The 12,726-nt window shown below is 36.1% G+C and overlaps 1 protein-coding gene across 6 annotated transcripts in view; it reads right to left on the bottom strand.

Moving 5' to 3' along the window:
* Positions 1 to 12,726, bottom strand: part of epha3 (eph receptor A3) — a 111,200-nt gene that overhangs the window by 17,015 nt on the left and 81,459 nt on the right. For 4 of the 6 annotated variants that reach the window (XM_028022806.1, XM_028022800.1, XM_028022805.1 and 1 more), the window contains 6 exons: positions 11,671 to 11,833; positions 10,128 to 10,233; positions 9,631 to 9,695; positions 8,502 to 8,627; positions 6,281 to 6,466; positions 1,358 to 1,419 (listed from right to left, as the gene is read on the bottom strand). In XM_028022806.1, coding sequence (XP_027878607.1) covers positions 1,358 to 1,419; positions 6,281 to 6,466; positions 8,502 to 8,627; positions 9,631 to 9,695; positions 10,128 to 10,233; positions 11,671 to 11,833 — 708 coding nt within the window. The remainder of the gene's footprint in view (positions 1 to 1,357; positions 1,420 to 6,280; positions 6,467 to 8,501; positions 8,628 to 9,630; positions 9,696 to 10,127; positions 10,234 to 11,670; positions 11,834 to 12,726) is intronic. The other 2 variants (XM_028022801.1, XM_028022803.1) reach the window with 1 other exon arrangement.

Here is a 12,726-nt window from a genome sequence, read left to right as displayed (position 1 = left end):
CAGACAGAGCAGAGCTAAAAGTTGAAAAAAAAAAACATGAGATAGGAAATAAACTGAAGGGATTCTGAGTTTATAAGTAGGTTTAAACATATTCTGTACATTAAATTATTATGTACGTATACATTTTGTATTCCTTGTGCTTTGGTAATTAAAATAAATAAATAAATAAAACAAATATAAATACTGAATTTCTAACTGGATCCAGCAACTCCTGATCCAGCAACAAATTCATTGAAGAAAAAAAGAACAGCAAAATCCAACCAAAGTATTCTCCATTGTCCTGTGACTCTATTTTAATTTTTAGCAAGAATTCCCAAATGTCTAATAGTAGGTTTTTGTATGATAATGGCAACTATGACTGGATTGTATGGCGTCTGCAATCATTCCACTTGCATGAGCTTAGCCATGGACAGATTTTTTTTCTTCTTTCATAGCAAATGAACAGATCAGAAAGTGCCATGGAAGAGAAAATAACTAAAATGGTTTTCAATGGAAAATAAGTTGTTTGAATTAAACATATTGAATACATACTGTAGAAATATACTATTTTCTTTCCACGAAAAAGAAAAAAAAACATAAAAGAATTTGCCGGCCTGTCTGTTCTTTCTCAACAACTGTTCCGTCCATCAACTTCAATTACAGCTGCTGCGTTGCCGTCATTCAAAAGAATGATGGTTTCATTTTTGGAATAGCACTGGAAGTTATTTAGAATGTTGTTAGAAACACAAACCATAGCTCAAACAATGGTCTTGTACACCAAAAACAATTTTTTAAAATGCCATCTTAGATTACCAACATTATTCTATCACTTTGTCCCTTGACTTGTCCGGTTAAGTAAAAATACAGACATGCTGTGACGTGTTGCATTATTATTTCAGTTTCAGTTTATTGTACAAATTCATGAAAAATGTCATCTCCAGGCACTTTACAAAAGCTAAATAATTAACCTAAATATAAGACTTGATTTAGCCACTCAAATTAAAATTAAGTTACATACATTTTAATTTGTCTCTAAGGCAAATTCAATTGATAAAGTTTAGATCAAAAGATGCCCAGCTGATTGAATCAGGTCAATGACTTTACAGCACTACCATCTAATAAGGAAGCATGTGGTGACAGTGGCAAGAAACAACTTCCTTTCAACAGGAAACGACCTCTAACAGAGCCTGGCTCAGCTTGTCATCTGACAAACTAGATTGGGATTTTTAAAAGAACGCAGATGCAGACAACAAACTGTTGTACCTTTGGAGCAAAGATACTGTTTCTTAATTTTCAGTAGTTTTATGATTCGTCCTTCTAACATGCAAAATAAGTCGTCGTGGGCTCCATTGGTCCATATGTTTGTGTAATTACTTACTCTTAGGAAGCTATCGAGGGATCCGTTCTCCATGTACTCAGTGACAATCATAACGGGCTTACCTGGAAATTGAAAACTTCTGTTAATGGTTATAATTTCTACAAACACAGACTATCACACTACCATAAAACTTGCAGCAAAGAGTTATTAGCAGAAATGGGAAAAATCAAATGTATTCAACAGTGTGGTGAGTTAGGGCGTGCTGTGGTGGCGTAGTGGTTAGCGCGACCCGTATTTGGAGGCCTTGAGTTCGACTCCCGGACCCAACGACATTTGCCGCATGTCTTCCCCCCTCTCCTTCCCCGTTTCCTGTCAGTCTACTGTCATATAAGGGACACTAGAGCCCACAAAAGACCCCCTGGAGGGGTAAAAAAACCAAAAAAAAAACAGTGTGGTGAGTTAAAGTAAAGTAAAACTAAAAGCCCCATTATGGGGACTAGACTGAAGATGGCCAATATTTTTTTTAATACAAGTATCGGTTACATCTTGTCACAGGTTTTCTATAGGTCAGATGTTAAAGTGAAACGTGTTTAATTCTTTGGATCATCTGATTGTATAACCATGCTTCCTTGTGCCATCTGTATTTGATCAGTCATTGGCCAGGGAATGTTTGAAAATTGCAGGGAATGTAAAAAAAAAAATCTTCAAATTACCCAGATGTTGATTGAAGAGAGTCAGAGTAAGGACTTGTTTGTGTCCCAGATACGTTCTCTGTACGTCACTCTTGACTTAACTGTGGTTTGTGCTTCTTCTCCAGTTTGATTCTGATTTATGTGCCCTCCTTCCCCCTGTCCCTTTTTATTTCTGACCTACCTTTCCATTGTTACCCCATCCCTCGATCTCTTCTCTAACCTTTTTTCTATATTATTGAGAATATATATTTTTTAAAGGACAAAAGTTGAGTCTTTTGTGTCATTTGTTAAAAATTTTAACTAAAATAAGAATCTAAGAAAATTGCTGTAATATTATTATTTAATCCAAATAAAGCAAAAACATCATACTTTGTGTAAATTAATATTCTATTGAAATATATTATCCCGATTCAATTTAATGTAGTAAAATTGATCTATATCTACAAATTACTTTGAATTACTGTGGAATTACTAAATTATACTTTTATTTATTTCCCATAAAACCATTTTAATTCAGACATTACATTTGTGTATTTTTGTTTCTGTGACTATTTAATTAAGAAGCATGGATTTTGCCAGAAATTTCAAAACTTTCAATAACAATTACAGTAAAACATCTCATCATTCAACTAGAGCTGGTGTAAAACAACCTCCACCCACACCCACTTCCTAAAAGGCTGTGATGGATTGTTCCCTTTACCAACAAATGACTTTTATAGTGGCTGACAGGAACACACACACACACGCCTACTATCGTCCTGCTTGTCCTCCACCCTCTTCCCTTCCCTCTTTCTCTCTATTCTCAACTTTGGCAGTAAAGATAAAGGCCCCAAGACCCCTTTGTTCCGTCAGCTAAAGTGTGAGAGTATGTGTAAATGCAGATGTGTGTGTAGCGGTTTGAAAGAGAAGAAAGCACATGTGAGCATGAGGGGGTGAGCGAGTGTGTGTGTGTGTGTCTGATCCTGCAAACATGCAGCCCATGGATCAGCCAAAAGCAGCAGCAAGGTAAATGGGGTGTGAAAGTCTCAGGATTATTAAGAATTAACAGGAGCAGCTTAATAAATCACCCTCCAGCTGTGTGTGTTTGGGCTTTTAGGTGTGTGTCTGCATGGGGAAGCATATCAAATGGACCCTCTAAAAGTAGGACTGCACTTGTGCTGCTCTGACTTGTGCACATGTGTTCAGAACATCTCTACAAATGTCATATGCACACACACATGCACCCGATGTGTCTTCCAGTCTTAGTGTAACAACTGAAACTAGTTGTGACAGAATTCAATGCTGGTTCAATAACTGCAGAAAGAGAGACATCATTCTCATCATACATTCGGTTTCAACTTAATATAAAAAGATCATCAAACATAAAGGTGTGTTAATTAGAAATCATTGAAAAATCAATTTGTTTCAACAATTCAGTTAAAAAACATGGTGGTTATGACTATTTCTTTTTTCCCAAATATGAAAACTACACAATAAAACGTATTTTGAATATAGTAATGTTGTGATATCGCCTACACAATCATAGAGGAGACAGTTGACTTGATAGTTTTCCAGCAGACAGTCAGTGATACCCACCAACAGCAGGGTAAGCCACAAAAAGTCGTGGTTTGAGAATCTGGCTGTTCACAGTGTGCGGTATCTTAAAATGTTTATGGAAAGTTGAGTGGAAAAAAAACATTTTCCCATCCACGATTCTAAAGCAAAGCCTATTCAAGATTTTGGGGCAGTTCATGAGCCAGCAGTTTATCAAAATCCAGATGAGCAAAAGCCGACCACAGTAGCCTCACAAGCTTTTCATCTTTATCTCACACCACATTGAAGAGAGTGCATTTCTGTATTTAAAAACCCTTTTCATTACTTTTTTCTGAAGCTGTTTTTTTTAATGTGGGAGTTTTAACCAAAATTAACAGAATTAAACATTTGACATATCACTCTTTGTGTAAGTACTCTGCTTAAACAGTTTGAATCTAGACTCCAGAGTGGTGCAGTTGACCCTGGCATCAAGAAGGTTTCAAACCAAGCTCAACGTTTTGCATGAAGTTTTATTTCAGTGTTATTTTTGCAAAAACTAAATGCAGACGGAGATAAGAGTGATAAGAGTCAAGTACCTGAAACCAATTTCAAGAATCAACTAAGGCACCAAGTTTTTTTTAGATAGTGAAAATCAGGGGACGTAAAAATAAGAAATAAATGTGAGATAAAAAATCTGAGAAAGTAAAGTCAGAAAAATTTCTTTAGGTATTTTAAGAAAAACTGTAGCGGTTGAACTACTTAACTAGGCAAGTGCCGCAGGGATAGTAAGAGGCCAGGTCTTTTTCTTAGCAGCAAAGTTCAGACTCATTATTTTCCTCTTTCTTCAGTCGTTCCCTTTTAAAGAGGTCTTGTGTGTGCTAATGATGGTCTTATAAAGAGGCCCAGAGGGGTGCAAGTCAGAGATATGGATTTATGGATTTAATGCTTGTGCCTGACACAGACTTTGATCAGAGCACATTGATCTGGAGAGATTTATACCACAGCAGCTCAGTAAAAGTCATTGCTTTTTACACAGAAGTGTCGGGCATTTGTGGAACCATTTGTCACAGACAATTGCAAATCCACAATTGGTCTAAAAAATAACAGACCAAAAAACAATAATCCTATCCTCGTAAGGAAAATATAGAAACCGCGTCATTTTCTGGTCAATGTGTTTTCTGTTTGCAAAATGTTTCTTTAAATAATAAACAAAACATTTAACTGACCTGAATTCTGGCTAATCCAACATACTATATCTTACAAAAGTATTTGTAACCTGGAATATTTGTAAATTTTATAACAATGGAACCACAAACTTTAAGTGTATTGTATTGGAATTTTTTTGTGATGTATGAAAGTTGTGCATAATAGTGAAGTGGAAGGGAACATCGTTCAGATAGATGTGCATATATTTAGCCAACCTTCTGCTGCAGTTACAGCTGCAAGTGGAACTTCATATCCGGTATTAAAGCTTTTTCAGCTCTTATTCATTTTTTTTTTGTTGTTGTTTTTGTCAGAATTTCTTTCCAATGTTCTGTCAGCTCTGACCAGCTTCTCCATATCATGATGCTGCCACCACCATGATTTGTGGTGGGGATGATCTATTCAGGAAAATGTGCAGAGTAAACTTTCTTCCAAGCAATATTTTGCATGAGGCCAAAACTTTTGAATGTAAGTGGACCAATGGATCTTCTTCTACGTGTTTTCTGCGTGCCTTACTTGGCTTGAAAGCAAATGCACAGCCATATGTTATTTTCATTTGTGAAACAATTCACACTGAAAAGCATTTTTTTAATGTGTCTTTTGCATTCTTTGTTCATGTGTGTGATTTTATATTACTATAATGTTCGAAAAAAAAAAATAATTATCACTTTATCTTTTTGCTTTTACTTTGGAAATATGGAAAACATTGTTTGGTAAATTATATAAGATTCTAATAACAAACACTGCACTTAGAGGTTGTAAAGTGATAAAAGGAAACAAACGTAGAACAGCAGAACATGAAAATGAATTCTAATAGTTGTCTAATAGCTGTCACCTAATAGTTGCAGACTCAGTTTACAACTTTCATATGTATTCTTTTCCCTCTACTGTGATTTTTGTTTATTACATCAAACATCATAAATATTCATTGCAGTTGCATGTGATAAAATGAAATGTATCAGGGTTATACATTATTTTGCATGTTTCCATCAATGCTTTTTTTTATGTGCATCATGGAGTATTGCATTAGAAAAGATTTGTGGAAACAGTATAATTTGAAATAATTTACTCAATTTCTCAACAAGGTTTTTAAGCTCACTTGTGGTGGTTTTTGGCTTTTCTGAAAATGAGTTAATGCACAAAAAAGGGAGATGGAAGCATATTTACTGAATAAATTGTGACATGGGAAAGTTTCCCCTCCAGAGTGGGAAATAGATTGGGGTCCAAACCTAAAGCTCGGAGGTGAAAACTCTCTGTTTTTCTAAGACATGAGATAAGACACTAGTTTGCAACCTATACTTCTTGTTTACTACAGCCATGCGTAACGTCAACATCTAAGAAAATTATCATGTGTGTAGCCTGGTTTATTTGCTCCAAACCAGCAAATGGTAACATGCCTTTCTTTTTTTCCCCCCTTTTTGAAACATGTCAAAAGTTTGCTTTAAATTTGTGTGGCAACATAACTAAAGACTGGCGCTTAAGATATTATTTGAACAAAATTATTTTTGCTGCATTGACTGAGAAAAGAAATCTTTCGATGTCTATAAATGTCTAAATGGATTATGAATGCACTTACTGCGTGTCACTACACCCTCCAGCCTGATGATATTGGGGTGATCAAACTGTCCCATGATTGATGCTTCTGCAAGGAAGTCCCGCCTCTGCTTGTCTGTGTAACCTCCTTTAAGAGTCTTGATGGCCACACAGATCTCCTTCTTGCTGGGCAGTTTTAGGCGACCACTGCACACTTCTCCAAACTCACCTACAGTTAAGATAACATAAACACAACACAAATCACTTTTTTGAATGCATATAATTTTTGATTTCAATTGTCATATACATTTAACTTCTTTCTGTCTGTCTGCCTGTCTTTTCAATAATATGATTTTTCAAACCTTTGGCCATCTGGAGTTAAATAGTGTTATCAGTATTTCAAGAGCTCAGGGAGCTTTATTTGATCTTGAGGAGTTGGCTGTGTTTTGTCCATCGTAAGATAAACTGAGAAAGTCTGTGGAGAATGTGTATGTTTTTGTAAGGGAGTGCAAGCTTTTGAGGTAGTCTAGCCACTTCATAGGCCCATGTGACAGACTTCTGGCTAGACTATACAACAACAGCAGTCTGGTCATTCCTCTTTGTGTTGTTTTTGAATGTGTGTTGAGCCTAAATGCATGCACACCCTAAATAAGTTTAGGTGAGGTGACGTCAGAGCTGAGACGTACAGATCTTTTTCTTAATCCAGTACACTTATATCCAAAAGCAGCTCCGGATCAGAGAGTGTGGGTCAAACAGTGGACATGAAGCAACAGTCTGGAATGACTTAAACCAGAATAATTACAACCTGTCTAAATACCAAAAAGTGTTCCTGGTCTTTCCTGGTTTGCTTCATTCCCCCGGCCTTCAGCTATGCACAGAAAAAAAAAAAACAGGCAGAGGCACTTTCTTCATGTGGTCACTCTCAGAAAGGGGATCCTGCTCTAATAAGGCTTAATTAGGAACACTCACCCCTTTCCTGTTTTAGGAGAACCATGGTGTTTAGATTTGATGCTTAGCTTTGACCTATCTAAGAGGACTGGCAAACTGTGTTGTTCTTGCTTTATAACACAAGTTCACAAGTTGCCAACAAGATCAAAGTCGACTTAACAATCAGAGGGGCTGAAGCAGAGTTGAAGAAATAGGAGGTTTAATGAGTTTTGGTTTTGTGTCCTCATTAAAGTTTCAAATGTGGATAGTAGGCAGGATACAGATAATGGACAGCAATGTTTGCATTTGGTAAATGTAGAGGTTCAGTTCACACTTTAAGTTGCCAAAATTAAATACCAAGATCAAGCTCCACTTACTTTTTTTTTAAAACATCAAAGGAAAGATTTGACAGCTACGTCACATATTTATTGGAGACTGTAAATGAGAAAAGTATTAAGTAGGTTCTTGATTTAATTCTTTAAAAGTATTAAAATTTGAATCACCCCTCTAAAATGAAAGCAGCTTTCCTGATTATGGTCCAGCATCTCATCTGGTACTATTTTCCCAGGTCATTCCATCAGTTTTTGCAGTGTGAAGGTCTGATGGGACTCTAGAAAGTAGTCTGAACTTGTGTGCTAGAGGCTGAATTTATCTATTCTGACTGAACTCGACATGAATCATAATTGATCACTGTCCAGTCTTCACTCCTGCTCAAGTTATCAGCTTTACCATATGGGAAGTGATGGGGGGAAAAATAACAAGACAGGAATTTAGTTTTATTTCCAGAATAAGGTTCATGGTATTTGCTTACAGGTAGTTGACGGTTGCCTCACATTACTTTCTGTTTTCCTGTACTATAAGTAACAAGTAGAAAGATAGATGGAAGTTAAACCAAAACATAATATGTTTCTTATTGTTGTAAATAACACAAATATAACTCATCCAGACAGTGCTTTGAAAATGTTGATACATGTAGAATTTAATTTATTCCTCATAAAGTACTCTTGTGCCATGTAGATTAATTATGAAGAAGGGAGAAAACAAATGGCATTAATGGTGATGTAATATTGAGAACTTTTTCTGCATTATTAATCTTAATATAATTGGTTCAATAGGTCATTCTGAATTCAGGGTCATGAGGAAATTTCTAAATTACACATGGCTACAATTAAAAATATTGGTGAGTACAAAAGGGGTATATTTTTACAAGTCTAATTAGAACCTAGGAGATGATTATATTCATTCTTCAACATAGTCTGGTATTACTAAAAACTTGTCCAAAACAACCCACATCTTGCATGTGTGACTATTGCAACAGTGTGTTTCCTCAGTCCTACCTGCTCCCACGACTTTATCAATAGCAATGCAGGAGGCGTCAAGTTCCTTGGCAAATTCATGAACAGCCTGGCTCGGGTCTTCATACGTGTGGGGATCCACATAAGTCCTGATTCCTGGCAGGCGCACTGCAGAAAAAATAAGAAGGAGGGATCAGTAAAATATAAAAAGGTCACTTAGGGAGAGGTCTTTAACTTTAGAAGAGGGTCACCATATATAAAGCTCTGGAAAAAATTGAGACCACTGCACTGAACCCCACTGAACTCTTCCTAAGTTAACACATTGGTATTGTTATTTCTAAAAGCATATGAACTTCATTGTTTTGACAATTTCTCATTTTCTGCAAATAAATACAAAATTTTTACCTGAACATTCAGAGACATAATGTCTGTAGTTTATAGAATGAAAGAACAATGTTCATTTTACTCAAACATACATCTATAAAAAGTAAAATCAAAGAAACTCACCATTTTAAGTGATATATATATATATATATATATATGTCCCCACCACATGCCCATTGACTGCTGGAGATAGGCACCAGCCCCCCTCGTGACCCTGCAGTGTTTGTATTGTGTTTTAGTAGTCTTGTCATGATGAAATTTATGTTTAGTAATCGACCCAAACAAATTATTCACAATGTAGCAGAGTCTGTTTGGTGCCTGGGAAGTTAGGGGCTGATGCTTGGACAAAGGTTAAAGATACAATAACGTAAAATAAACATTGTTGCTTTAACAACAACAAAAACAAACTAAACTTTGAATAAAGTTAATTTTAATTATTATCAAATGGTATTTAACAGAACTTTATTAAAAGCTAAAATCCTTAACTGTAAGCTAATTCTTGTGAAAAAAGAAAACTCTAACAGATTCTTAAACTTGTGCTGTTTTTGGACACAAAAACTTTTCCATTTTGTAAATTAATAACACATTTTCATAATAACATAAACACATCCTTTTCAACATGGCCCAGTTTCTGTTAACATTTAAAATAGTTAACGTGGAATCAAGTTGAGCTCAGCAACATCTGGCCTTAAGCCAGCATTGTCCGAGACGTAATTCTGCAGCTACATTTTCGAGTTCATGAAATGACAGAAAACGACATGAAAAAGACAGTGCACAGCATACTTACAGTGGCCATTGCCAAAGTGAAGTCTTTTCTCATCAGGATGTTTGGATTTGCTGCGGCAACAAAACCTGCCAATTCAGAGAGAAAAATCCAAACTAGAGCCACAATTTCCAGTAAGACTTCACCCAATGGCTCAGCCTGGAGACTGGTGAGAGCTTTGTGTGTGTGAGAAATCAGCTCTTATAAGCCTAGTGAGGATAAGTAAGTCTTGTAATGTGCCATGGATTTACAGTGTGGTCTGTCTGAAGACTCCTGTCAGCCAACTTGAGCCACACATCTGCTTGCAACCACCACGCACACAAATACACACAATATATGGATAGCTCAAGCGCAGATGTTTTGAATATAAATTTGTAGTGTGTGATGCATAAGGTAAATAAATTGTTTTAAAAACACTTATTCAATTAGTAATCATTTCCAACTGAAAGCAGAGAGTAAACAAACTGATGTGATTGAAGGAGACTACAATTTAAAATCCAGATGACTGACTGGGGACAGACCTTCCAATCAGGATGTAGAGCAGCACGGTGAGCAGTATGATGGCCACCGCACAGGAAATGGCAATTAAGACAACCTGGCTGTTCTCACTGGAGATTGAGAAGGCTGCTGAAAGAGAATCAAGCACGTGTTTAGGAACATCAAACCACATATATCATCTGAAAAAAAGTAACATAACTAGTGCATTGCGGAAGAGTTTTTCGTATTTTGTTGTACCGCAACCATAAACATCGATGTATTCTTACTTGGAATTTTTGTTAGACACCAACACCAGCTAACAGTTATGCAGTGGAAGAAAATTAGATTTGAATTTAATTTGTTTACAAATGAAAAATTCAAAAGTTTACTATCCATTTTTATCAAGCTTCCATTAGTAATTTTTTGTGTAACTACCTTGAATAGAGTGGTTCAAGCATCACACATCTAGTAACTGAAATTGTTGCCCATTCTATGCAAAACAACTCAATCTTTCATATTTTTGTTATTATTTTTCAAAAATTGGGTAGAAATCTCATCACAGATTTTCAGTAAAGTGTACTGACATCAACTGAGCCGGCAAACACATCAGTGTGATTTGATCTAAACCTCATTCCAGTTCCAGAAGTACGTTCAGTATTATTTTCTTGTTGGAAGGTGAACATCCATCAAAGTTTTAAGTCTTTTTCAGCTTCTAGCAAGTTTGTTTTGTTTTTCTGAAACTGCCCTACATTTAGTTCTGTTTGTATTCTCTGACTTACAAATGCCCAAAGCATGATGCTGCATCACCACGGTTGACTGTAGAGATTGTGTTCAAGGCAATCTCTAGTTTTAGTTTTTCAGCTCATATTGTATTTTGGGTTGAAACCAAGATGCACAACCAGTTTATAACTATTCCTTCAACATGTTTGCTCTGTCCCCTGCATGGCTTGTCTGAAAGTGCAAGCAGAGCTTCCCAGGGTTCCCCTGCAACAATGTTATCCTGTTGTCTTTCTTCCATAAAAGGCAGATTTATGGAAGAAAGACAACCAATAGATTTCTTTTTTACTTGTCCTGCCATTTCTTGGTGGGTTTGCAAATATTTTCTAGACTTTAAGTTACATAGTGGGTTGGATTGGTATTATTTTATAACCTAACCCTGCTTAATACTTTTCTACAACTTAATAAACTTCATGTTTGGTCTTCATGATGTTGCTTATTCTCCAATGTCCAATGTAAAAAATATTCAACGCTTCAAATAACAGCTGGATTTACACAGTGATTCAATTACAATTTACTATCAAATACACAGTTGGTTTCACTGGATCTTATTTAGGTGTATCAAAGTAAATGAGGCTATATAAATGTGTCTGCCAAACTTTTCAGATTTTTATTTGTACAAAAATAAATAAATAAAAAACAACTAAACCATTTGCTTTCACCTCAAAATTACACACTACTTTATTTGGTCTGTAACTTAAAATTATGTGTTGTTAGTGGTAGTGACACAACAGAAATTGAAGAAAAAGTATTCTTGCACAGCACAACAGATTTTCAGTTAGAAAAAAATCCTCTGCATGCTAAGCTTACAGTCAGGGCTGGTTTCAAACTGGAAGCTGGGGCTGCTGGCTCCATATCCAGCGGCAGTGCGAGCTCTGATCTGGAGCAGGTAGGCTGTGTTGGGCTTCAGACCATTCAGGGTCACATTACAACCCCGAGCTCGAAGAATGGTATAGCTGGTCTCCTGTTCTTCCTGGAAGACAGCAGAAAACGGTTGGAAATTCTGTATTTGTAATACTAATGTTCTATACTCTCTTTATGTTGGTGCCATAATGGAATATAGTTCACTTAATACACAATGTTTAGTACTGTACAGACCATATGCATACCCATTTTTGAATACATGCACGTGTATACCGGAAAAGGGAGGGTAGAGGATTTGACAGCTTCCTTCTCAGGTTGATGAATTATCCTTTTTATATTTTATGACTTCTTTCCTACTGATCTCTAGTGATAGGACAACAGGTAGATTTACACACCAGGTCTGCATTCAATTCATTGTTTCCAGATGTGAAATGGAAGAAAGGACGGAGGAAAAAACAGAGAACAGAGCAAAGGTTGGATGAGAAAGAGAGGATATACAACATATCCATGTGTATATTTTACTGAGTTTTCTTAAGGACAAGACGAGACTCAATTTAGCTGTTAGATAAAGAAAATCACTTTAGACTGAAACTATTTACAACAATGAAAAACCAAAAGTTTGCAATGCCCCAAAGGTTTAAATTTTTTAACTTTCTTTATGTCTAAGATTATGTTGTCAGTCCATGGCCAACACAAAATTGCAAACACACTATTGTTGACCCAGTTCTAAGCAATGAAACATGGTTTTACAGATAAAAAACAGCACAAGCCTGACTTTAACCCTAATAAAAATCTGTTGCAGATGACTTCATCATCAATCCCAAAACTGAGTTATGCTTAGAAATGTTGACAAACTCGTAAAAGTCAGTCGAGACTAGAACATGTCAAAGACTCTTTTTATTGACCCAATTTAATGCCAGATGTTTATTTGAACAGGCAGTCAGCATAGGGTCTTCAAGAGACACAGACATGAACACCTAACCTTGTGTAGTCAGTGTCCAG

The sequence above is a fragment of the Xiphophorus couchianus genome, chromosome 7 (assembly GCF_001444195.1).
Source record: "Xiphophorus couchianus chromosome 7, X_couchianus-1.0, whole genome shotgun sequence".
Taxonomy (NCBI): Eukaryota; Metazoa; Chordata; class Actinopteri; order Cyprinodontiformes; family Poeciliidae; genus Xiphophorus; species Xiphophorus couchianus.
The sequence above is the reverse complement of the archived record's forward strand: the minus strand, read 5'-3'. Positions and strand labels throughout refer to the sequence as shown.